This window comes from Cryptomeria japonica, chromosome 11, assembly GCF_030272615.1.
Source record: "Cryptomeria japonica chromosome 11, Sugi_1.0, whole genome shotgun sequence".
NCBI classification, from domain to species: domain Eukaryota; kingdom Viridiplantae; phylum Streptophyta; class Pinopsida; order Cupressales; family Cupressaceae; genus Cryptomeria; species Cryptomeria japonica.
The window spans coordinates 320,357,278-320,381,362 of record NC_081415.1 but is presented as its reverse complement, the minus strand read 5'-3'; the positions used below and the strand labels follow the sequence as shown (position 1 = coordinate 320,381,362).

The 24,085-nt window shown below is 35.5% G+C and overlaps 1 protein-coding gene across 2 annotated transcripts in view; it reads left to right on the top strand.

The window, feature by feature from the left end:
* Positions 1-11,665, top strand: part of LOC131065047 (ABC transporter B family member 28) — a 193,187-nt gene extending 181,522 nt beyond the window's left edge. For both annotated transcript variants that reach the window (XM_057999418.2, XM_057999419.2), the window contains exons 13-17: positions 10,242-10,376; positions 10,524-10,580; positions 10,659-10,715; positions 10,885-10,950; positions 11,069-11,665. In XM_057999418.2, coding sequence (XP_057855401.1) covers positions 10,242-10,376; positions 10,524-10,580; positions 10,659-10,715; positions 10,885-10,950; positions 11,069-11,239 — 486 coding nt within the window. In that variant the 3' untranslated portion in view covers positions 11,240-11,665. The remainder of the gene's footprint in view (positions 1-10,241; positions 10,377-10,523; positions 10,581-10,658; positions 10,716-10,884; positions 10,951-11,068) is intronic.
* The last annotated feature ends 12,420 nt before the right edge of the window (positions 11,666-24,085 follow it).

The window sequence follows — 24,085 nt, the reverse complement described above, 5'->3', positions numbered from 1 at the left end:
TGTAAGAGCAGCAATCTCATAAGAATGAGGAGGAATATCACTGTCCCAATCCAGATGTTTTATTCTTACATTGTAGTCATTAAAAGCCATGAAGTCTTGATTTGTCTCATATTCTTTTATAGGAATAGCTGCTACAAAGGACTGATTTTCTGAATTATGAAAAGAGTGATTATGCCTACTCAGAAGTAGACAAAGGTCAGCAATCTCTCTATCTTGATCTTTTACCAATTGGACAGCCCTGTCTCTATCTCTAACCATTTGTAGATAGTCTTCTTTTATCAACTCCAAAGCCTCTTTGAAATGATCCAAATGTGTATGAGGAATGCCATGTCCCATTCGTTTTTGTCTTTCCTCTCTTTGAGCTTTTTAAAAGAGGTCCTCTAGATGTTTGTGAGTGCTGTCCATTCTTGACAATGCATGAGTTAGTCCATCTTCCTTCACCAACATTTGAGCTTGCAAATCTTCCCATACCAATGGCCTTTGTTCCAACTGTCCTTGGCTGCCATAGTCTGATTTTTTATCATGTGAAGGTGAAGAAACAATATGATCATCCAATGAATCCATACCATTGCTACCCATATCATTAACATGCTCTATGCTAGCCTCCAATGTAGAAGTCTCAAGTGTAATTTCTTGCAAAGATGATGTAGACAACTCATTCCCCATGGCTGCCCTCATATCCTCGAGTTAAATCAACATGTCTAACAAAGTCATCATATAAATTTCTGCCTATCATGGGTGAAGTATCTCTATTCTTTGAGTTTTTTTTTTGCTTGCCACAATCCATCCGATACTCCATATAGCAGTCAAAGTCTAGAAGACCTTTGGTCTTATCTGGAAGTGCTCTATACTCATAAGCAATCATTACTTCATCAACAAATTTAGAAGCCATATTTCTTACACAAGATGGTAGGACACCGCTCTGATACCATTGTAATATCCCTTGTCCAATTTGATTTAATTTTTTGCCGTTTATACCACAAGGAATATTTTCAAACAATTCACATACAATCTTCTAGCTTGCTGGTCTGAGTTATCAGTCTGATGTAACTGCGTGTTATTGATACCAAGGCACAAGAAATGCTTGCAAACAATTTCTATAATATCTAAATTATAGATTCAATGCATAAATGACTTCTTTTGATCTTTCCAATGCATATATATGAATTTCAAATGAAAAATATGCACCTACAGCCAAGAGACATTTTCACAAACACTTGGCATGCAAACTACCATCATCATAGACATATCATCAAATAATGGCCTACAACTTATTTCTCCTTAATTAAATGCAATCTCCGAGTACAATAGAACATGTAGATACCATGACTCTAGGCTTACATTCATGAATCAACGACAATGATGAACCTGATATAAGATGACATCTACAGCAGTGTTGACGTGTATTTTGTACACAATCATACACAGAATAAAATACCCAAGGGTACCTTATCCTCTCTTGAATAAAATCTCTAACTGCTGAAGATATTGCAAGAAGGATCAGTTAGGGTGACTTCAATGTTCTTTTAAGTAGGGTCTCTACGTGTGGATAAGCACCAGTGGCCGTTGTGATTGCTGTTTCATCAAGGGGTCTTACGCCAAATCCGAATTGCAGGAACAGGGTTTCCTAATACTAACAAGCTCTCAAAAAAGATCAAAAGAGTAGGGCCTGCAAGAGATCTAATCTAATCTAACTCTAAGAATGACTTAATGTGGACAAGACTTGGCAAGATTCTACCAACTTCAATATTGCCATAAAGTAACAACTCAATTGAAATTGATGCAATCTTCTAAGGTAACAAATGATTTTTCAATTCATCAAGGATCATAAACACTGCCACAAAGGCACATGTCCAAGATACAACAATGATTGAAAGTTTAAGTGATTCAAGTCGATCCAGTTGACCACGCAAGGCGTTCCTACAATCATCAAGAAGCTAGTGGTTTGGAAAGTGAACCTCACCGACGATCAAGTCCAACACTTTGTCCTTCAAATTAAAACACTATTTTGATTGAGAATGATTCAAGAAAACGAACAACCATGAAGATAACCACAAGAATTGCAATAAAACACCATAACTTCAATATTTTATTGATCTCAAAGTCATCATGAACAACAATTGTTTGAAATTCCTTCTTCAAAGCTCAATCTTGCTACACAATACTTGCTTCTATCAAATTGCTAATCTCTAATCACTAATGCTGATATCTAATCTCTAGTTTCTTGTTCTAAAATGAAAAGAAATGAGGGTATATATAGCATCCTCAATTACAATGAACGGTCCAGATCAAAATAAGATCAATGGCCAAGATTATGACACCTAAACCCTAATTAGGGTTTATTACAAATAGCCCCCTTTTTACTGAACAATATTAAATGCATAGCCAAATATTAAATTTGGCACGAAAATCTAGGAGACATAGACCAATGACAATTAAGGTGCCACATCATCTATAACAACCTCTCATCTAGAATCTTATTTCCTTTCTAATGCTCTTTTTTAGCATATGCAATGAATCTAGACACGATTCCTTCGATCTCAGCAATTGGAATCTCGGGAAGATTCTTCATTCGTTCTTCTAAGTGGATGACCTGATCGAAAGCCTTGAGAAGGGCAGCGTCCCATTCAGGTTCAAGCTCCTTGGTCTTCTCAATCAGGAGCATGGTAGCAAACATCTGGTCCCGTTGCTCATCTGTAATAATATTCTCATCTTTGCAAAAGATGACCTTGACTCTATCTTCTAATTCTTGCAAATCCACATCTGTCTCAACTTCGATCCTCCTGCCAAGAATAGTACGTAGTACCTCAAACACTCTGTCCTGGATCGGGTGGATAACCTCCTCAACATGATTGCATCTAGTACTGATGTCCTCGAAGAGAACTTCCTTCATCTGGAGTAAAGTCGACCACTGAAGTAAACTATGAGGTCCTCCATCCATTATCTTTTCTTGCACTAGGACCTTCCTTGATGTTTGCCTGATTACTTGCAAGACAGGAATGATAACATCTTTAGTATGAGCAAAGGCAGCTACAGTTATCATTAGGTTATGGATGACCTCAAGAACCTGAATAGCTCGGTGAATGGTCTGCATCATCCTTGTTGCAAATTCAATAGCAACTGTATGGGATTTGTCAATCCATGAGCTCATAAGCTGAACCAAACTCCTGACTCTCTCTGCCTCGCCAACTGATTCGAAGGGAAGTGCCTGCGCGGGAGATACTGCTGGATCCTGACGCCTCAAAGGCTGATTGAGATGGCTAAAGTAGCCTCTCCAAGAACTGACCTCTCGCTCAAGCTTCCTATTCTTTTCCATTTCTTCTCTAAGCTTGTCCTTAAGTGCCTCAAATGAATCAGTGGCATCATCCAACGTCTGCTCGGCCGTGAGTGGACCAAGCTCAAATGTCTCTACATCATATTCCTCTGCGAGGATCTCTCCTTCATACTTTTCCACTGCTGGTGTAGCTATCTGTAATTTCCTGGATCCTGTCTCATCTCTGATCATCTTGGACATCTTAGTGGCTTTCCTCTTTTCTGTCACTTCCTGAGAATTTCCAACAAGGCTCTCTAAATCAATCACATTATCTTCGTCCTCGATCACAATCACCCTTGTTAGTCTCTCTTTTAACCAGTCTGGAATGGCAGATCTTGTTTCTCTAACCTGTATCTCATTAGGCAATGTTTCTTCTTTTCTGAGAGGAGATGTTACTTCATTATCTTCCTTATCTTCATGTAACTCATTATCTTGGAGAGATCCACCTGGTGACCTTCGAGGTGCCTGTCCTTCTTTATCATTCTGTACCATTGATTCCATGGATTCCTCTATCTCAAATGTCCTCTTCTCCTGTCGAGAAGATGTGCCGGATGAACGATCTCGGTTGGCCTCTTGTTTCTTCTTGGAGGATTCCCTTTTCTCAGGTCTTTCTTTCCTCTTCGAGCCTCTTGGAGGGGGATTGCCCTCACTTACACTTCGAAGGCTACCTTCGCTTGCATTTCTGGGATTAGGATTACCCTCACTTACACTTGCTCCTCCTTCAACTGGTCTCTCTTCCAAAGTGAAAGTCATAGATATGCCTTGCTCTCTCAACTTCTGATGCTGCACATCAACCCATCTGCGAGTACAAGACAAGACTGGAGCCATCAAAGCCTCTAGATCCACAACCTCGGGTTCATTCCAATCTAGCCTCACTGATTTGCTTTCTCGATCATAAGATGATTGGAGATGTCTGCCACTGTCCTGAGCTTGGTCGGCCACTCTGTAAATTTTGCATTTTCTGATGAAGTCCAAAGGTAATCTAGAATGCATCTTTCTTTTCACTTCAAGGTCATCCAAGAGATTCATCACAAAGTCTTCTATCTGGAACTCATGCTTATATTTTCTTCCGACTGTCTCCTCTATATACCCATATGGATCAAAGTTCTTTCTCAAGGCAAAGAATGAAAATGAATATAAAGCTAACTCTTTCTCTGCATCATCCATGGCTAGAGCCTTAGGACATACCTCAACTGAATTCCCTAATATGATAGGCACAGGAACTCCATTTCCATGTCTGTGTCTGAATGCTTTCACATAAGCGGCCAATTGTCTTGTTACCTCAAGTAACACAATTCTGTCTGTCGGATATCTCGGCAACATATAGGGAGGTGAAGGACATCCATGAACTCTAATATATGTAAACTTCTGAAATTGGATGAACCAAGCACCGTACCTCTTTACAAGCTCTTGTGCATCCTGAGAGAGCCGATTGTGAATCCCGCCTTGCAATACCCTGGTGATGTTCATCGTGAATGTACCATTGACTAAATTGTAGTTACTTCCTGGCGGATGATGCAAGTGAACATAGGAATCACAAACTCTGACTTCCCCGGGCCCTCTTCCAATCACTCCCTTGTGAGGTAGTCCTGCATACTCAAAGCTCCTGATCAAGGCATATATGATGTATGAACTCATGTGGAAAGACTTGGTAGCCTTCAATCTCCTTAACTGTACGTCCAAGCAATGGCTAATCATTCTAGCCCAATGGATTGTTCCTTTTCCCTGAACTATCACTTGGATGAAGTAGAACATCCATTTCTCAAAATAGAAGGCTTGAGGAGCCCCTGTAACTCGGTTGAGTAATGTTATCAAATCTCTGTACTCCTCTTGGAAGTCGATCCTATGTGGTGTGTTCGGGATCTTGCTCAGGCGAGGACGACTCTTGAGTAACCAGTTCTTATTGATGATGCTTAGGCAATTGTCTGGATCATCTTCATACATGGACCTGGCTCCCTCTAAGCTTTTATAAATCATATCTTTATGTTCTGGCAAGTGAAGAGCTTCACTGATAGCTTCCTCTGAAAGATAAGCAAAAGTGTATCCTTCCTTGGACACTATCGATCTGGACTGTGGATCATAATGGCGAGCACATTCGATCATCAACTCATGGCACTAGATTGCTGGAGGGAAGCCGGCTGCCTTAATGATACCACTTTCAATTATTTTCCTTGCGATAGGTGACGGCTTGCCAATGTAAGGGACCTCTCGAAACTTCTTCGTACTGAAGTTCCCCAAGTTGGTATCTCCAATGTTGCTCCACTTCGACACGATCTTGGTCTCCAATTCTTCGTTCTTCTGATCTTCCTTCATGAGAGCTGGACGACTGGTGGATGCTCCCGCCTTCGGGGTCGCCATCGTAACACCTACACAACATTTCATAATAAGAAATAGATTTTGCAATGTATAAACATAGATTAGATTAGAGATTGAATTTAGGAAACTTCATGATAAGTCTTTGAGTTATCATGTCCTAAATTTGATTGAGCTACAGGAAATTCAAAATTTCAAAATTCAAAATTTAAGATCAATATTCAAAATTCGAGACAAGGGAAGACTTCGCCATACCTCACTTGAGAGCTAACTCTAAAAAAGCAAAATAAGGAAATCGCCTAGGCAAAAATCGAAATTTGAAGTATCAATGCGATCCTCCTCTAGCAAAGGCGCCTCCTTAGTTAATTTCACCACCTTGAGGACAAATTTGCTTCACTTGCAATAAAATTCGCACTCCTCCTTGGATGGAATTTCGCACTTCTCCTTGCCTTCCAAATCGCATATGAAAGGATGATAAAATGATGATTTAAAATGAGATATCACACCTCCCTTTATAGGCGCTTACCTCTTCAATCCCCATAGGCCGACTTTTGCAAATAAATAAATTTTAAATAAAAAGAGGAGGCCGACTTTTACAAAATATATATAAAAAAAAAATAAAACCCAAGCGCCCCAATTTATTTATTTAAAATAATAATTAATTAATTTAATGCCTTCATATTTAAAAGTTTCGATTTTTTTAAAGGCAAAATTAATTAATAAAATGTCTTGTGCGCACTTATTAAATGCTAATTTTAATTGGATATTTCAAATTTCATCGATTTTTAGCATTTAATATAATTCAAACTTCATTGGCGCCAAAACATGAGAGAGGTAAGGGTACAAACCATATCGCTCTGGTCCCTGACTGAGGGACAGGAGCGAACTTCATTTCCTAGCTCAAATTTGCGATTTTTAAATATTCACTCCTTGTTTGTTACCTTTCAAATGACGATTTCAACCGTGTGTAACTTTGATTTGACCTTGCCTTGACGTGGTTTTTGAAAGAAATGGCCAACTTAGTGAATATCGCCTTGGTCCTTGCCTGAAGGACAGGAGCGATCTTTGGTGTCTTGGGCTCATTCTTGTTCCTATCAACTCGCAATTGCCTTCACAGTGTAAAATGAGGTCCCTTGATCCTTCTTGAACGTATGAAATGGGATTGATATTCAAAATTTAAGCACACCTAGAGATTTCGCTCTGGTCCCTGGGAGAGGGATAGGAGCGAACTTAGGCATTTCATCATATTTGGTGATCTTTGCAACTTCGTTTCTCTTGAAGCACCTTCAAAACATCATTGCCTCCTCGTACCTTGGTCTGGAGTGGTTTTAAACTTGTAAGGAAGGCAACATAACTAATATTTTGCCCTGGTCCCTGGCTGAGGGACAGGAGCGAATTTGCATTTGTAAGCTCAATCACACTTTGCCAATGTTTAAAAATATCTTCAACGGACTCGTCATGCTCCCTTTCATTCATCTTTAGGATGGAATTCATTTCAACTTGGTGAGAAATCCTCCTTAGTAAGAAATCGCTCTGGTCCCTGGCTGGGGGACAGGAGCGCCTAGGACAACATAGGCCTCACTTGGCGTTTTACAATCTTCAAATTATCTTCAACGGGTTCGTCACGCCTCCTTTGCTTGCCTCAAAGTTAAAACTTACTTGATCTTTGCCCAAATCTTGCCTTATAAGGAAATTCGCTCTGGTCCCTGAGAGAGGGACGGGAGCTACCACTAAAATTCGCCCTGGTCCCTGGGAGAGGGACAGGAGCGATTTTGCTTCTATGGTCCATTTTCCTCATGATGACATTTTCAAGTTATATTCAACTGATAAGATGTATCTCTTCTGTTCTCCCCAAATCGCGAAATCGTTCAAATCTTGCAAGGACAAGGCAATGTTGGATTTTAAGCTTCGGTCCTTCAGTGAGGGACAGGAGCGATTTTTGCTCCTGGCACATTTCCATGTTTGCAAATTTCCTCAAATTATATTCACTGGAAAGAACATGCTTCCCCTTATCTCTTCCAATCCAAAATTCATCTTGATCCTGCAAGGACAGTAAAATTTTGAGAAACAAGCTCCGGTCCTTCAGTGAGGGACAGGAGCGATTTTTGTCCCTGAGGGCAAATGTTCAACTTTTGTTGCAAATGACTAAGTCCTGGCGTTCCATCACGTTTATTCCATCTTTCATCGCGCCCTTGACGTTTTAGCTTGATCAAAATGAAGTCAGAATGGTCTAGACAAGACATTTCGCCCTGGTCCCTAACTGAGGGACAGGAGCGATTTGTCCTAAAACTCCAAAAATTCGCCATGTTCAAATCTCAAAATCTTCAAAGGTTTCAATTCGCGTTCAAACGCATCTCCTGGCGACCCTGCACAAGACAAATGAAACAAATTAATAACCAGGATGCATAAAATATCACTTTCGCCTTGGTCCCTGGCTGAGGGACAGGAGCGATTTTGCTTCCTTAGGCCAAAATATCATGATTTTAGAGTTTTAAACACTTGACAAGGCAACAATAAGACCTTTCCAATGTCCGGAATCAGTGATCAAAATTTTCAAAATTTGGTCAAAATCATTCAATCAGACAAAATTCCATAATTCCATCATCAACACTTAGGCAAAATTCGGGCTTATATTCAAAATTCCGACTGAACCTAGACCAACCCACTCGACCTCTGACGAATTTACCCCACTTCAAAATTGCATCCTACGAGAGGAAGCTCAACAATCTCTCAAAATTGGACTGGACTCTGGCTTAAAATCATCAAAACGGAAACCCTAAGGCTTGACCCTAATCCAGACGACTCAAAACCCTAAAAGCAGAGAGAGAAACAGGCAAAACCGAGCAAAAAAAAGGGGGTCCCCATTTTAATGGGGCGATGTGTGAAATGGTCACAACAAGCAGCAACACTGAAACTAAATTGACATGGAAATCGAATACAAACAATGATGGGAACCTGGTTACAAAATCACCCGATGATGAAGTTGAAGAAGCAAGCAATAGCCACTAAAAAGAGACCTCTTTGGTGCCAAAATCGTGCCCTTCTAAGTACCACTCCTGTTCTGATTTTCTTCAGACAATAATAAATAAATTACAGCTTCCATGCCACCTTTTAAGCATCAAATTTCATCGTTGATTTCTCCCAAAGTGAGTGCTCTAGCTGAAGGGTGAAATCGATGCTCAATGTTGATGCAATGTGCAAAATCGTGGCTCTTATAAACTGATTTGAATAACTGGAAATGTCTGATAAATAAATCAGATTGCTCAAGATGAATATCCATCTCTCTAGCACAAATCATTGGAGCATAAACCCTCCCAATTATAATCTCAATTCGAATCACTAAGTCTGCAAGTAAATTTGGTCCTTGGCCACAAATTTAGCCCAAGTTGAACTCCTGGGGTAGAGCCCACAACCAGTGATAATTCGGAAGATATTTGACAACCTCAAAATCGCATTACCAATTGAGAGTTTTCGTTTCCAATGGCTGAAGATAAACTGCAGAAACCCTTGGCTCCACAAGCTATGAAACAAAGAAGGTGTCAAAACATTCGATGCCAAAACAATGAGCCACATCCTCTATTTATTCTTTTCCTCACATGGATCAGTCTCCTCCTAGAAGACTCTCTTTTAATAAAATAATATTTAATTGCACCTTAAAATAGTATTTAATTGCACGTTAGATAATATTAAAATATCAGTATAATATAAAGTACAATTGACACCATACGTGACACCATACGTGAGAATACATTATCTCACCAGAAATCATATCAAAATAAAATATGAAGCCACAAGCAATTGCCAAGCGTCCCTCTTATCAACTCCTTGGCCTACGAGGGTCAAGTAATAGGCCAAACCCCTTTGCAAACTGATCTTCATGAAAATGGGGATAGTACAATCTCCACACTTAACTTATTCAAACCCGCGAGCACAACTGCCCAGCAAGTGTTTGAACCTTGGTGGCCGCTTCACCGACTAAGTGTTTTAACTGCGACACTACATGTCCGAAGATGTTAGACATACTCTACTTACACAACATAAACTGGGTTAGTTTTCTTGGAAACTAAGTTTTACTCCAGCATTGCACAACTCTTGACTGATCCATTCTACAATTAAGTTTCAAAATGAGATTAGTAACACAGTTAACTGGCTGGCATAATGTGATGTGGATCAACCGTACTCACAAACTATGGGTGGAATTATCAGTACTGTATAAAGCAAATTTCATCACTTCTACTAAGTGACAATAAAGTATGGTATGGGGAAATGTGTTTAAAGCTTTATGCATGACAACTCTCTGTCCCTCATCCCTGTACGTATGCTAATTTCCTATTCAAATATTGTTCCCAGCGTCTTTCGTGAAATTTATAGACATCACCTTTTTTACATTCCTGCATTTTCCTATTCTTCTCAAAAGGGGGACAGAATGGAACATAGGTTTAACATGTTACTTGAGTATTAGATTCTTGATTGGAAGGGTTGTGCTTTATACTCTAGCAGCATACAAAATATTTATAATTTTTTTTTTAATTAATATCATATTTCTCATAGTTTTATGCTTCCAACAATTTATCTTTCAATTTTTAAATGACATATTAATGGGTTCAACATCCAGGAGCCAGTGTTATTTGCACTTACTGTTGCAGAAAACATTGCATATGGCTTGCCCAATGAGCATATTGCACAAGAAGATATTGTTTCAGCTGCAAAAGCTGCAAACGCCCATGATTTTGTAATTGCTCTTCCACAGGTTAGTATCCAACTCTTGTCATATGATATAGCAGTCAATTCCAACATGAGATATCACCAAGCTTGTGTAGAATCAGTATCATTTTTTAACAACATATTCCATAACTTAGTTAATCTGGTTGCAAAATTACTTCTCTGGATGATCAAGGGTTATGACACACTAGTTGGTGAACGTGGAAGCCTGTTAAGTGGAGGTCAAAGGCAGGTAATGGAAATTATAACTACTTTTAGGGTAAATTCACTGTCTACAAAACACTCACTTTTCCCTGTCTCTATGCTTCAGAGAGTTGCCATAGCAAGGGCTCTTTTAAAGAATTCTCCAATATTGATACTTGATGAGGTAAGAAATGATTACTGGAATTTAGAATAAATGGCAGCTTAATAAGTTGTATGTACTTATATAGCACTTTGAATACATTATATTTGATTTTGAAGATGTTGCTTCTGTTTATATCCTCGCTTTCAAGTTGCCTTTGTGACTTTATTTTACAACATCATGTTGGCCATAGGCTACTAGCTCTTTGGACACTGTCAGTGAGCGCCTTGTGCAAGAAGCACTTGACCATCTGATGAAGGTAGCATTACATACTCTTAGTCTGATCTTGTGGTTACTACTGAGTACCTAACATTAAGATTAAGATTAATTTTCTAAAAGCTTATGCACTGACACTGCCATTTGTAATTGGCGGGCAGGGACGAACTACTTTGGTGATTGCACATAGGCTGAGCACTGTGCAAAATGCTAATCAAATCGCTGTAGTTTCAGAAGGAAAAGTGGTTGAATTGGGTAGCCATCTTGAGTTGTTAGCTCAAGGGGGGCTCTATGCTTCACTAGTGGATACTCAAAGACTTGGATTTGAATAACTAAATTATAGTCCAAAATGTCTTCGTTGTACATTATCTGAAGATAACTTCTCCAGAATATCATAAGCAAGTTGCATATGCAGAAGTATGATTAAACTCTTTCTGGAATATGTTGATTGGACAGCTGCAACATAAGAGAAGAAAAGGTATAATTTTTCATGTCAAGGAAACATTCTGCAGTCTCGATTACAAATCACAAGGCTTCCTCAAGTACTTGCAGAATTTAGTGAATATAACAATTTTGTCTTCCTACTTGAGGTTTGTAGTTAGCATAGGTTAGGGACTGAAATGAATATCTGCTTCAATCATCTCTTCCCTACTAAATGTTTGAATAGACAGTATTTAATGAGTTGGGATCTCCAATCGATAAATTCATAAAAATAATGTTTGGAAACTAATAATAAAATAATGGTGCTTAGATGGAAACTTGATGAAGATATTCTATGATAGATGTTGCCAATCAATCTACTAATTCATTAGGCTATAAAGCCCATTTAGTGTTGAACATAATTTAGTACTACCTATGTTTTGACAAGAGCTATGATTGAATGTATATTTGGAATGAAAATCAATATCCCTTCTTCATCGAAGGTAGTAGCTCAATTGATGGAATAACATGAAGAAGAGATGTTATTTATCTTGGGAGGGCTTCCCATATTGCTGCAATTTCAAGTAGACTGTATTACCGACCTCAAAAGTACACACAATATTTTGTTGATCTGCATATAATTTCAGTTAATTTTAAGCATGTAGGAGGTTGTAATCGAGAGATTTCAAAATATCTTAACTTTGTTGAATCTAATATTTAGCCTTTGGTATCTTACTGTTAAAAATAACAAGGTCAATGAAAGTTGGAGCCTCATAACCATACAAAGCCATATATGGTGTCATCTAAATAGATATAAGATAAGTATTATTGTAATAATGCCCTTCAAGTGAATCCATCTAATCCATGCCTCCTAATGATGAGAAACTGTATCTAAATAGATATAAGATAAGTATTATTGTAATAATGCCCTTCAAGTGAATCCATCTAATCCATGCCTCCTAATGATGAGAAACACAGTTTCTCAAGTATCCTTTTGCACATTTGTTGACAATTTCAATTTGCTTATTTTTTTGAGGGTGGTAATTTTTAGAATAGAAAGTTCATTTTCTATTAAATTAAATAATTTTTGTACGAACAAACCTAGGAATTTGCTATCATAACCACATACAATATTTTTAGGCAACCCATGATGCTTAAACATTTCTATGAAAAACAATTCAACAACTTGTAGTGCCTTATAATTTGAAGAAAAAAATGTGTGCATTTTGTGAGTCTATCAATAATAATATAAATACAATCCTTACCTTGAACTTTTGAAGGTCCAACACTAAAATCCATTGAAATACTTACCATTTTTTATTTGAAATAGATAGGGTTTGCAACAAACCAATTGGAAACGGTTGCTTATTTTTGTTTTGTTCACATGTTGTACATTCTATGATATACTTAAGAACATCAGACTTAAGCCCTTTTCATGTAAACCTCTCTATTTAAAAAAACCCTTGATACCCTTTTTGTCATCTTAGATTCGAGTACAAAAAAGAGTAACCTTGTAAAGGATAAGTTCATTAATTACTACATACCTATCATCTTGCAATTGTCCTTCAAGCATATCAATGGCAAATGTTTTTCTAGAATATTTTGTCAAAATCTAGACCTTCCAATTTGCTAAAATCTCCACCATAGAGCATACAATGGGTTTTCTAAATGATGCATTAGCCACTATGCTTTTTTTTTTCTTTAACATATTCAACATCAAAATCATAAGCTTAAGTTTACTTCTGACATTGATATCCTTCTAACTCGAGAAGTACTTCAAATTGTTATGATTAGTCTTAACTATAAATTTGTTGGCCATTTGGTGGAATTGATTATGTGTTGCATTGATGCCAACACTAGCTGTTTTGATGCTTTACTTCATCAACAACTCTAGAATGTTAAATATCTATCATAATATATGAAATCAAAATGCTAGGTTATCATTATTGCATACCCAAAATAGAATATTTAAAATAATTAAGTATATATTGAGTAATTGATTTTGATAATTTGGTTCAACTCAAACTTTGGTTAAAAAATTTCCCTCAAATTGCTACATAACTAGCCACAATCAACAATAGTTCATTGTTTGGTGTAGAGTGACGAGATTGGTCTAGAAATAACTAAAGTGATACCTTGGGAGATGATTTTCCATTTCGAAAATTAGTATAGATAGATAAAAACTTGCACTACACTCAATAAATGGGCAATTAGATATTAAACTTTAGCTTTATCTACTTTCCAATGACCAAAAGTTTAGTAATTCAATCATTAGAGATTTAATAATTTTTTCCTTATAGAAAGTGCAACCTACAATAATGCATGGTGCCTCCACACAAACTTACAAATGTAATGATCATAAATTAAATCATGAGCATTACATAGAGTAGTAGAAACTAGGAAAATAATATTAGAATAGTTGCAATATATCAAATCCTAATCATCATTCTTTTCAAATTGTATAGTAACATAGTATTACCTTGAACTGTCCTAGCACTTGAATTACAATCAACAAAATGCACAATAGTTATCTCGAATTGTACAACTAAGGATTTGAGGACCTTATGCAATTGAAGAGAACTCAGTTATACTTAAGAGGGTGGAGGGAATTAGTATAATGTTCAATAATCTTTAAATTGTTCTAAACTTAATTAACCACAACGATAATGCACATACAAGGTCTAGCAATAAGGAACACAAGAGGAACACACAATTTATGTGGAAGCCCTTGTGGGAGAAAACCGAAACAAAATATTTCTTATATAAAAATCGTACATATATTTGTAGGCACCAACCACAGGAGACAGTAATCCCCTCTTGATGATTTGTAGGCACCAACCCACAAGAGACCAATCCCTACCATTGATTACCAACTTAGCAAGACACACCAATCTCTTCTTTTGGGAAGCACCAACTTCCAAATGAGTAAGTTCTACCTTCAGGATGTTGCTTCTTAAACAAATGATGGACATCTAATTTGCCTTCACAAAATCTTCTTTCTCTTAAATTCTGCTCACAAATTTGCTACAATTTTTGTTCATGAATTTCCTTTAGACCTGCTTATAATTATGATTCAAATCTGCTCCAATATGGTTCATAAATTTGTTAAAAAAATGCTTCATAATTTTCCCTTAATCTGCTAAAACATGCTTCATAATTTTGTCTTAAATCTACTTCATATCTGCTCATAATTCTTCTTACACATCTACTATTAACCCTTCACAAAATCTAGCTTCAATCACTTCCAAAATTTACTATAGATTTGCCTTGAAGGTCTACTTCAATATGTTTAAATGTTTCCTATAATATGCTCCAAAGATTTTTTCTAAGGCTTCAAGAATCTTCTCATAAACTCTCTTTGGATTTGCTCATAAAGCCTCTTTTGCATCTACTGGAGTAAAGTCTAATATATATATATCTGCTCTTAACTTTTCTATGAATAGGAAATATATTTCTTAGTTAGTTGATGAATAAACCTCAAACCTTCTTTTTATACCTTGCAAAATGTCTCTTCAACCAAGAGATGCAACCTTCCAACTAGGTCGACCCGATCAACATATAAATCATTTAAATTATTTAATCTTGCTTACCCATTATGGGCACTCATCTTGAGGAAGCTATCCTAAATAAAATAATATTTATTTGTCTTAAAAAATTCCATCAAGGGTTCCAAGATAAGAGGGATCGGCCCCACTAATGAATCATTTTCTCAATATTTAAATCTTCATGAATTAGGTTTGGCACAACTAAACTCAATAAATAAATTTGCAATTTATGTATCCTCTCCTTACATGACAAATTCTTGATCATAGTGTCATAAATTTGACACAAGCTAACCTCCACCAATTTTGCCACAACTTGCTCTTTGACATCAATGACAATAACCTCCATATGCCTTTGACATTAGTGACGATTAATCTTCTTACCTTTCACATCAACAACAAGTTCACCCAAATGAGTATGAATATTTCAAACATTTATTAGAACCTATAATAGATATTACCTGCACAAGGAATAGCTTCCAAAATATACTCAACCTTTCTGCATTTATATTATTATCAAATCATCCCGAAATAAAAACTAGAAATAATAATTGATATACACAATTGAAAACTAAAAAAGCCCCATTAAAACCTCACACTTAAAATTCTAAATTGTAAATCTAGAAATCTTTCTCAATTGAAGCAAAACAAAAAATCCTCTCTGGAAGAGCACTGAAAACTAGAAGAGTTTTCATCCTTGAAGTGTTAAATATTCAATTATTTAGTTTTATTTTTGCATTTTAACCATCCCATTAGCCCATAGAGAATATAAGACAATCAAGCTAAGGTTTGATTGTGAACTTATGTTGAAGAAGGGGATACGACGAAGAATGAAATACAATCTCTATTAACATTAACGGTGTGTATCAAATCTAGCCATGTCTTTATTAACAACTTAACTAAGCGCCAAATCTTATTTGTTTTGAGCATGTGAGTTGCTGGAAAGTGGTGTGTATCCAGTTGTGACATTTTTTATTGTTTAGAAGGCACTAAATTGTCTATTTGAAACTTGCACATGCATTGGGGAGTATTAAGAAGAATCAACATTATTATGCGGGTTCCTTCGAATATAGTCTAACTATTTGAAGGTAGATTGTGTGAGAACATATGGCAAAGAAAGGAAATAAGGAAAAAAGAAACATCAAGAAGGATATTGATGACAAAGCATTAAATATTAGTATTGAAGTGATAACACCTTTGGAAATAGATGATGAATTATTTGAAAGAGAAACCTATTATATATGGAGTGGTGATTGTATTATACCATAGAACCAAATACAAGTGATAAATGAAACAAATTTGGAAATAAAAGATGAATTCTTTCTAATTGGGACTAATATGATGAAAATGATGATAAGAAGAGTTTTAAGGAAGAACTCCATTGCGTCATAAATGAGATTGAAAAACTTAGAAAGAAGAATCAGGGATTAGAGCTACATCTTTATGAGAATCTCAAGTCTAATAATTTGTTAGTAAGAAACCTTGACGAAATTTGAAAAACCAATTATATTGCTCAAAGCTCAAATTGAAGAAGGGAGAAGAATTGAAGAACAAATGAGAACCAAATTGAAAATCAAGGAAGAAAATTGTGAAAGGTTAGAAGTTGAAATTGCTTCTCTAAAGAAGAATTTGGAAGAAACCACCACAACGTTGGAAAAAAGGCACAAAATTTGATAAAGCTCCAAAATTCTAAGTGATATCATTGATAGTCAAAATTCATCCTCAAACAAGGCAAGATTAGGTTAAGTCAAAAGAAGGAAAGCTAAGGAGCTATGCTGATAAAGGAGAATGTATCAAAGTGAAGAAATACACATAACAAAAAGATACGAAGGACACCTTCAAAAATATCTTCTCACAAAGGAAGGTACATATGACTAGAACCTATCATCCTTTTATCAACCATTGTTTCAAATGTAACAATTTTGGTCAAAAAGCAAAAGAATGTAGCATATAAGTAAGACATATTAGAGAATGGAAAAGAAAAAAAAATCATTTTGGATGGAAAAGTAGAAATTGCAATTCATATTCTCCTCAGGAGAATATGAATATTGACTGCTACAAGTGCAATAATTATGGTCACAACATGATTTTGCAGAAGTGGTCTTGTGAAACCATCTTGACAACACACAATGAAGGATTGCATGACTGAACAAAAGGGATGATCTATAAAAGTTTGGAGGAAGAAGATAAAAAAAGAGAGAAGGAGAAACCAATGCAAGTGCAAACTGCACTTCATATATCTCCTAGTTCATAAGAAGAAGCACGAGTTCAGGGGAGTTATGGATGGCATTATCTTGCATCGCTTAGAAGAAAAATGGAAACAGTAAAGATGTAACTAAGAGTAAATTTGATGAAAAGATGAAGACAATCCAAAAAATTACATTTGCATATTTGACAAACATGTGCTACCAAGAGATTAAATTTGATAAAAGAAAGCTGGATGCTTATGTTCAACTTCACATTAAAGGAGTTCCTATTGATATAGTGATGTCATAGACATGGATGGAAGTATGATGAGCATTCCTTCATCATAAATCTCAGAGGAGAGTTACAACAAAAGTAGAATGATGGCATTGCTGTCAAGGGGAAACATGTTACCCAAACAAATCAGAATACAAAGGATCAATAAATAAAGAGAAAGGAGTATTAAAATATGGGAGACCATTAGAAAATATTTGACAAGGGGAGAACTATACTTTTGTTGCATTGGATGTGAGTATATGATTAAGTATTTCTTGTTAGCGCATGCAAAACAGTCAGTCATGCAACATAGTCATCTCTGTGATCTGCGGATTGCATGCTTGCATGTAAGTTAACTACAGAGAACTGCACTTGTAATCTTCGCCCCTTTCACCGCCAAGTTTGATATGGTGGTTATGCCTTTGTTTCCACCATAAACTATGTGATAATGCGGTGGTTAATATTGTATAAAAGAATGCATTTGCATAATGTAATTTAGGATCAATGGGTTAATATAATTTCCTTTCTTAGCTGCTCTGGTTTTCATCTATTGTGCTATTATCTGCAGTTTTGCTTTTACTTTTTTCTAGCTAGATCTTGTGCAGATCTGCACTTTGTTTGCAGGTTTGAAAAATTCTACATGGTATCAGAGCGCAGGTCATTGGTTCGAGTCCCTCGAGCCCTAGAACCTTCATCCGCATAAGTTTGGCTTATCGACGTGGTACGTAGTAGGTATGAATCCTACATGGTACGTTGTTGTATCCGGCTCTATCGTGTGGGAGGGTGTTGGCGTAGTGACTATATCCACGATGAGATCCCTCTCAACCAACAGTACGTACTTTTGGTGTGATGGCAAAATCTACATGGTATCAGAGCAAAGTTGCTAGGAAAAAAAAAGCTAAACACTTTTATTTGCAGGCATTGAAGATAGAGCTGTTTTAGATTGGAATAACCATTGTATTGAAGGTTCTGTTTTTTGTATTTTTTGGAGATATTTTTAAGGAGTGAATGATGTATATGTATAAGGATTGCAGATACATGTATTGTGGGAGCAATCAACATGGGCATGAATGGTGTCCCTATTTCTCATATAATGTCTTTCTACTCTTTTTTGGGAATGCATCAGAATCGCAAGCTGCTCCTTCTCCATCTACAAAAACAGTTGATATACCTTCACCTTCACCTGCGAATTTGATAGAGATATTGGCTTCTTCGAATGCTACTTCAGATTCTTTTCAGCAGGTTCATTCTTGTCCTCTTGATGAGTGAGATATCATCCTATCAGAGATTTATCATTTGTTTGTTGAATCTCTCTCTAATCATGATGACAATTTTGAAGACACATGTCTTCTCTCTGATATGGGCTCGCATCAAGTTGCATCTTCTTTTGGTTTGGATTCTCTTGTTTTCTCTCAACCACTCCATGCTACTATCTTGACACATTCTGATTCATATCTAAACAAATCTCACACTTCAGTGGTCACTGTTCTGGAATCTTGTATGGTAGAGTCGCAGTTCAGCATCGGATTGGAGAAACATGAGTATTTTTCAGAACCATTCATCTTGATTCCTTCCTAAATTTCACTTGAGTGGGAATTCAGCAGTTTGATAGCTCGAGGCTTCTATCTTCCAAAAGGAAGATGCATCATTTGTTGCAAGGGAACCTACTACAACATTCGCTATGCTACATTCTGTCTTGACATTCTTTCTCTTCTTTGTGGAGGCACAAAAGACATTTTCTACGAGATCTTCTTTGAAGAACACTAAAGCATATTAAATGTCATCTATTTTGAGGGGGGGGTTTTGTTCCCACTGGGTTTTTCCCTCTTCCCTCTTTCCTTTCATTAGGTTTATCTCTCCTTAGTTAGACTTAAGGGGGGGTGTTAGCGCATGCAAAATAGTCAGTCATGCAACACAGTCATCTCTGTGATCTGCGGATTGCATGCTTGCATGTAAGTTAACTACAGAGAACTGCACTTGTAATCTTCGCCCCTTTCACCGCCAAGTTTGATATGGTGGTTATGCCTTTGTTTCCACCATAAATTATGTGATAATGTGGTGGTTAATATTGTATAAAAGAATGCATTTGCATAATGTAATTTAGGATCAATGTGTTAATATAATTTCCTTTCTTAGCTGCTCTGGTTTTCATCTATTGTGCTATTATCTGCAGTTTTGCTTTTACTTTTTTCTAGCTAGATCTTGTGCAGATCTGCACTTTGTTTGCAGGTTTGGAAAATTCTACATTTCCCATAATCCATTAATGGATAGGTGTTTCATGAGCATCTCTTTGCCATTGATGTCAAAGGTGGAAAGATATAGAAAAGAGGAGAGGTAGAGAGAAGAGAAATAAGATGTTGCCATCAATGACAAATAAGAAGATTGTTGAAAATATTGTCATTGATGTCAAAGGTTAAAATGAATCATTGTCATTAATATCAAGATATGTAAGCTGTCAAAAGATAAATGCACTATAAAGCCAATGCATTTGGAGCATCTACAAATAATCTTGAACGATGGTAAAACTGGTTACATGTGACAGACAAACGCATATATGAAAGGGTGATATTTGTTTATGCATTTGGAGTGATATTTAAGGTATCTTGGATCAGATTTACAAGGCATTTTGAAGCAGATTCATAAGAATGTTTTTGAGCAGGGAAATTAGGAATTAATGGATTCCCAAGGCAGCGATTCTATTAGAGCAACATTTTTGTTAAGACAAGAGATGTGAACAGTTCACAAGTTCCCAAGGCAATGATTAAACAAAAGAAAAGCAACAATATTTTCAACACACACTTCACATACTTCTTACGTCAAAATATATCGTCATATTCTTATGAAGAGATGTGATCCTTCTTAAAGGAGATGACCACTAGAATAGTCCGGACTTCTTACAATTCTGTTATAAATGTTTCACAAATCTGCATCAACTCACTCCTTTTCATAAATGCTTTGCAAATTTATGTAAAACTCTTTTTGCAAATGTCTTTCTTCTAGATCTGCAATATTATTCTTTTGTCTAGATCTGTAATATTCTTCATAATTTTGCTCTCATTCTTCTTCAAAGATCTGTTTTTCAAATCTGAATGGTATTCTTTTCTTGTTATTTACTCTTCTTCTTCTACACATTTTACTATATCTTTTTATATCTACATATCCTTATGCATCTTCATGAAAAGATACATCTCTTTAAATAGAGGTGACCTTTAGAAAATACATCACCTTTTGCTAACAATTCTTTATGTTGATTTCCTTTAATAATATTTATATTTGTCTCTAAATCAATCTGATTTTATATTTTCTTAAATTTGAATAATCTTCATTGTAAAAACATTTATATTATTTTCCATTTATCTTCTATTTGTACCATTACATTCTCTTATGAAGAGAGGCATCCTATTCATGTAGAAAGGCATCTTCAAGGGAATTATCCTTTGTTAACTAATCTCAATAAGCTTACCAACAATCTTCAATTCACTTATGATGAAATTGAGTAGAATCATTTTGGTTCTATTATCTCCAACCACACATGTCTTATAATGTGTCATAACATGCACATAAATTGGTCAAAAAGGGAAATAGATAGGAGGATGTATGAGGCCTCCTATTCTTTTTCTTTAAACATTGACAAGCTCATGATGGTATATACTAGAGATCTTAAAGATAGGAGCACAATTGAGAGGATAAGATATTTCTAATTAGGCAATTAGGCAAAATTATGCGACTCTAGATAAAAACTAGTTACTCATCCTTGTATATGTATGCATTGAGTTTTTCACAACAATCATTTTCCTAGTACATTCTCCCACTTGACAAATACCTTACAAGACTAGAAAAGTGAGTTACAATAGATTGAGAGGCTCACGGACTTGACACCACTTAAATTTTCTATGCCCACTAGCTTCATAAGTATATTTGTAACATTCTTCAAAGTAACAACCATTTTTAGCACCACTCTTGTATCCTCTACCTTATACTAAACAAAATGGTACTATATACCAACATGCTTCATCCTCATTGTTGGTTCTTTATCTTGAAACAACCTCAATCCTAAGGTAATTCACCTCAATGTCTAGGGATATTGTAGACAATAGGGAGGTAGCCTATGCTTATATTTATGGAGTGAAAAAGGCAATTGGATAGGAGGGTGTATGAGGCCTCCTCTTCTTCTTCTTTAAACATTGACAAGATCTTGAGCCTATATCCTAGAGATATTAAAGATAGGAGCACAATTGAGAGGATAAGATATTTCTAATTAGGTAATTAGGCTATATTATGTGACTCTAGATATAAACTGGTTACTCAGCCTTGTACATGTAGGCATTGAGTTTTTCACAATAATTATTTGCTTACTAAACCTAAAAAAAAATCCTTTGTAGATATAGCATTAAAATTCTCTAAGGATTTAATAGATTTATCACAATGAATTTGTGGATGATGATAGAACAACTAATATGATATAATACAATATTTAAGTGTACATTTTTAGTTTCTTTTTAAATGAATAGGTTAGCTAGCCTTCAACTATCAAACCAATGCCTATTTCTACAACATTGAGTCAATTATGAATAAATCCTTAATGACAAGGAAAATAGGAACATTCAAAGGAGTCTAATGTGCTTGGATATATCTTACAAAAATTATATTCTCAAATGCCCTTTTATCCCAATGATGCTCCTCTACTTAATTATCCACAACTAATTCAAAAGATCACATATCAACCTTGAAAGATTTCCTACCCTAGCATACATTTCATATTGTAAGATAATTTTGCAATACCTCTTCGATGAAAAGTAATGAATAACTAGTATAAAAAGAAACAAATGTGAACTCAAAGATTATTTTGAATCCCCTAAAAATCTTAAACAATGAAGATGATATACGTAAGACATAAAATATGTATTACATTGATTTACTAAATGAAATTTACAAAGATATTAAAGACCTTATAAAAATTCAAATTATATTGCATTTATATAAATGATCTACAACATGAATTAGAAGAGTCTACATAGCTTAGAACTTGCCTAAAGCTGTCATATACCCTTTCCAAAAAATAGTAAGTTCAAGACCAATATTAACCCATCATATTTTCCTATGGGTTAATCAGAGTACCTACAAAAAATATTCATATTTAATATTTAATTTTGTTTGGGCGTAATTCATATTTTATTAAAAAATAAATATTAAATTAATTAATTACCATAATAGGTGGAGTGTGAGAATATGAGAAGCATATTCTGGTATTATTTTAATAATTTATTATTGGCCCCATATGATAATTATGACATATTGCATTGGTGACTATGCTAGAGCTATACAATTGTCATAACCTATTTCAAAAAATAGTTTGTAGAATCTTCCATAACAAGGCATGACAATTTGGGCATATTGCATATTAAATATGGAAGTTAGTCATTTTGGATTCATTGCATCTTTAATATTTCTCTCATAGAACTTAGTGCTTGTGTTTACTTCAACAGAAGAAAACCCATGAGTTTTAGGTGGCCAAAAGATGAAAAATATTTGTTCATAGAGAGCAATTTCATCCAAGGATTACATGGAGTTGAAGGTTTTGAGAATTTTTGGTAATCTTTTGTAGGTTTCTTGCAGCTTTGCACTAATAGTTGGAGTGCATAGGTGTTGTAACCATTTTATGGTGTTGTTTCTAGATTTTTTTGGAATGAAGTTAGCTTTTGTAAGGGTGTTTTGTTGTTGCATAAGTGTGTTTTAGATCTATCCTAGATGTAGTGGAATTCATCTTTCATTTTATAACATTTCAATGTTTGCAGTGGTTGTGAGTTGTAGTTTGGGCAATGATTTTGTTTGAATAATCTTCATATTTTTTGCAAATGTTTTTGTTGGAGTTTTTGGTTCTATAGCATCATATTTTCAATAATCAAATTTATGAATTGGAGAATTCTTTGGAATTTTATGTGAAATTTTGATCAATTTGGGTGCATTGTCTAGTGTAATAATTGTTTAATCTTAACAAGTGTTTCGATTTATTTTGGAAAACATCTCACATAAGGGATTTGAAATATTAATTTTACTTTTTCTATGTTTGCATATTTTTAAATAATCTAGGATTTTTTTTTAACTTGGGGGCATTACAAACTATGGTTGAGGCCAAGCTTTTAATGAAAAAAGAGAGCCCATTTAGAGAGAAACTACTAGAAAATGTTGTCATGATAGAGAAGATGTGACCACATTATGTTTTTTAAAGAACACCCATGCCATTGATGTCATGAATCTAGAACCCATGCACTAGATTCATCATATTGGGACTTAAAAATACACTTGTAGGTGTGAAAAATAGATCTACTTCTGATTCGTCATCATGTTGGCCATTAATGACATCAAAATTCATGCAAATATAGGAGTGCCAACAAAATCTATGTGACTTGGAAATAGAATGAAGGTTCAAGTTCTAGTATTTCAACCACTACAATAAATTAAGGCATGATAGAAATCCACTTTTATCCTTTCAATCTATGCTAACTCATATAAAGAAACATTTCTAGAAGACACCAAATATAATCTAGTAGATGTAGGGTTAAACTAGCTCATTAAATTTATTACAAGTCATCTAGGAGAGTAGGTGGGAATTATTATGGAAAATGGTAGGAATGCTAGATTTCAAAGGTTTTGTAGAACTCATTGTTGAACACACCACATGACTGAGAGGGGGAGTGAATCAGCCTAGACCTCAAAGTACTTAGTTTTTTATCTTCAAACTTTAAACCACAAGCA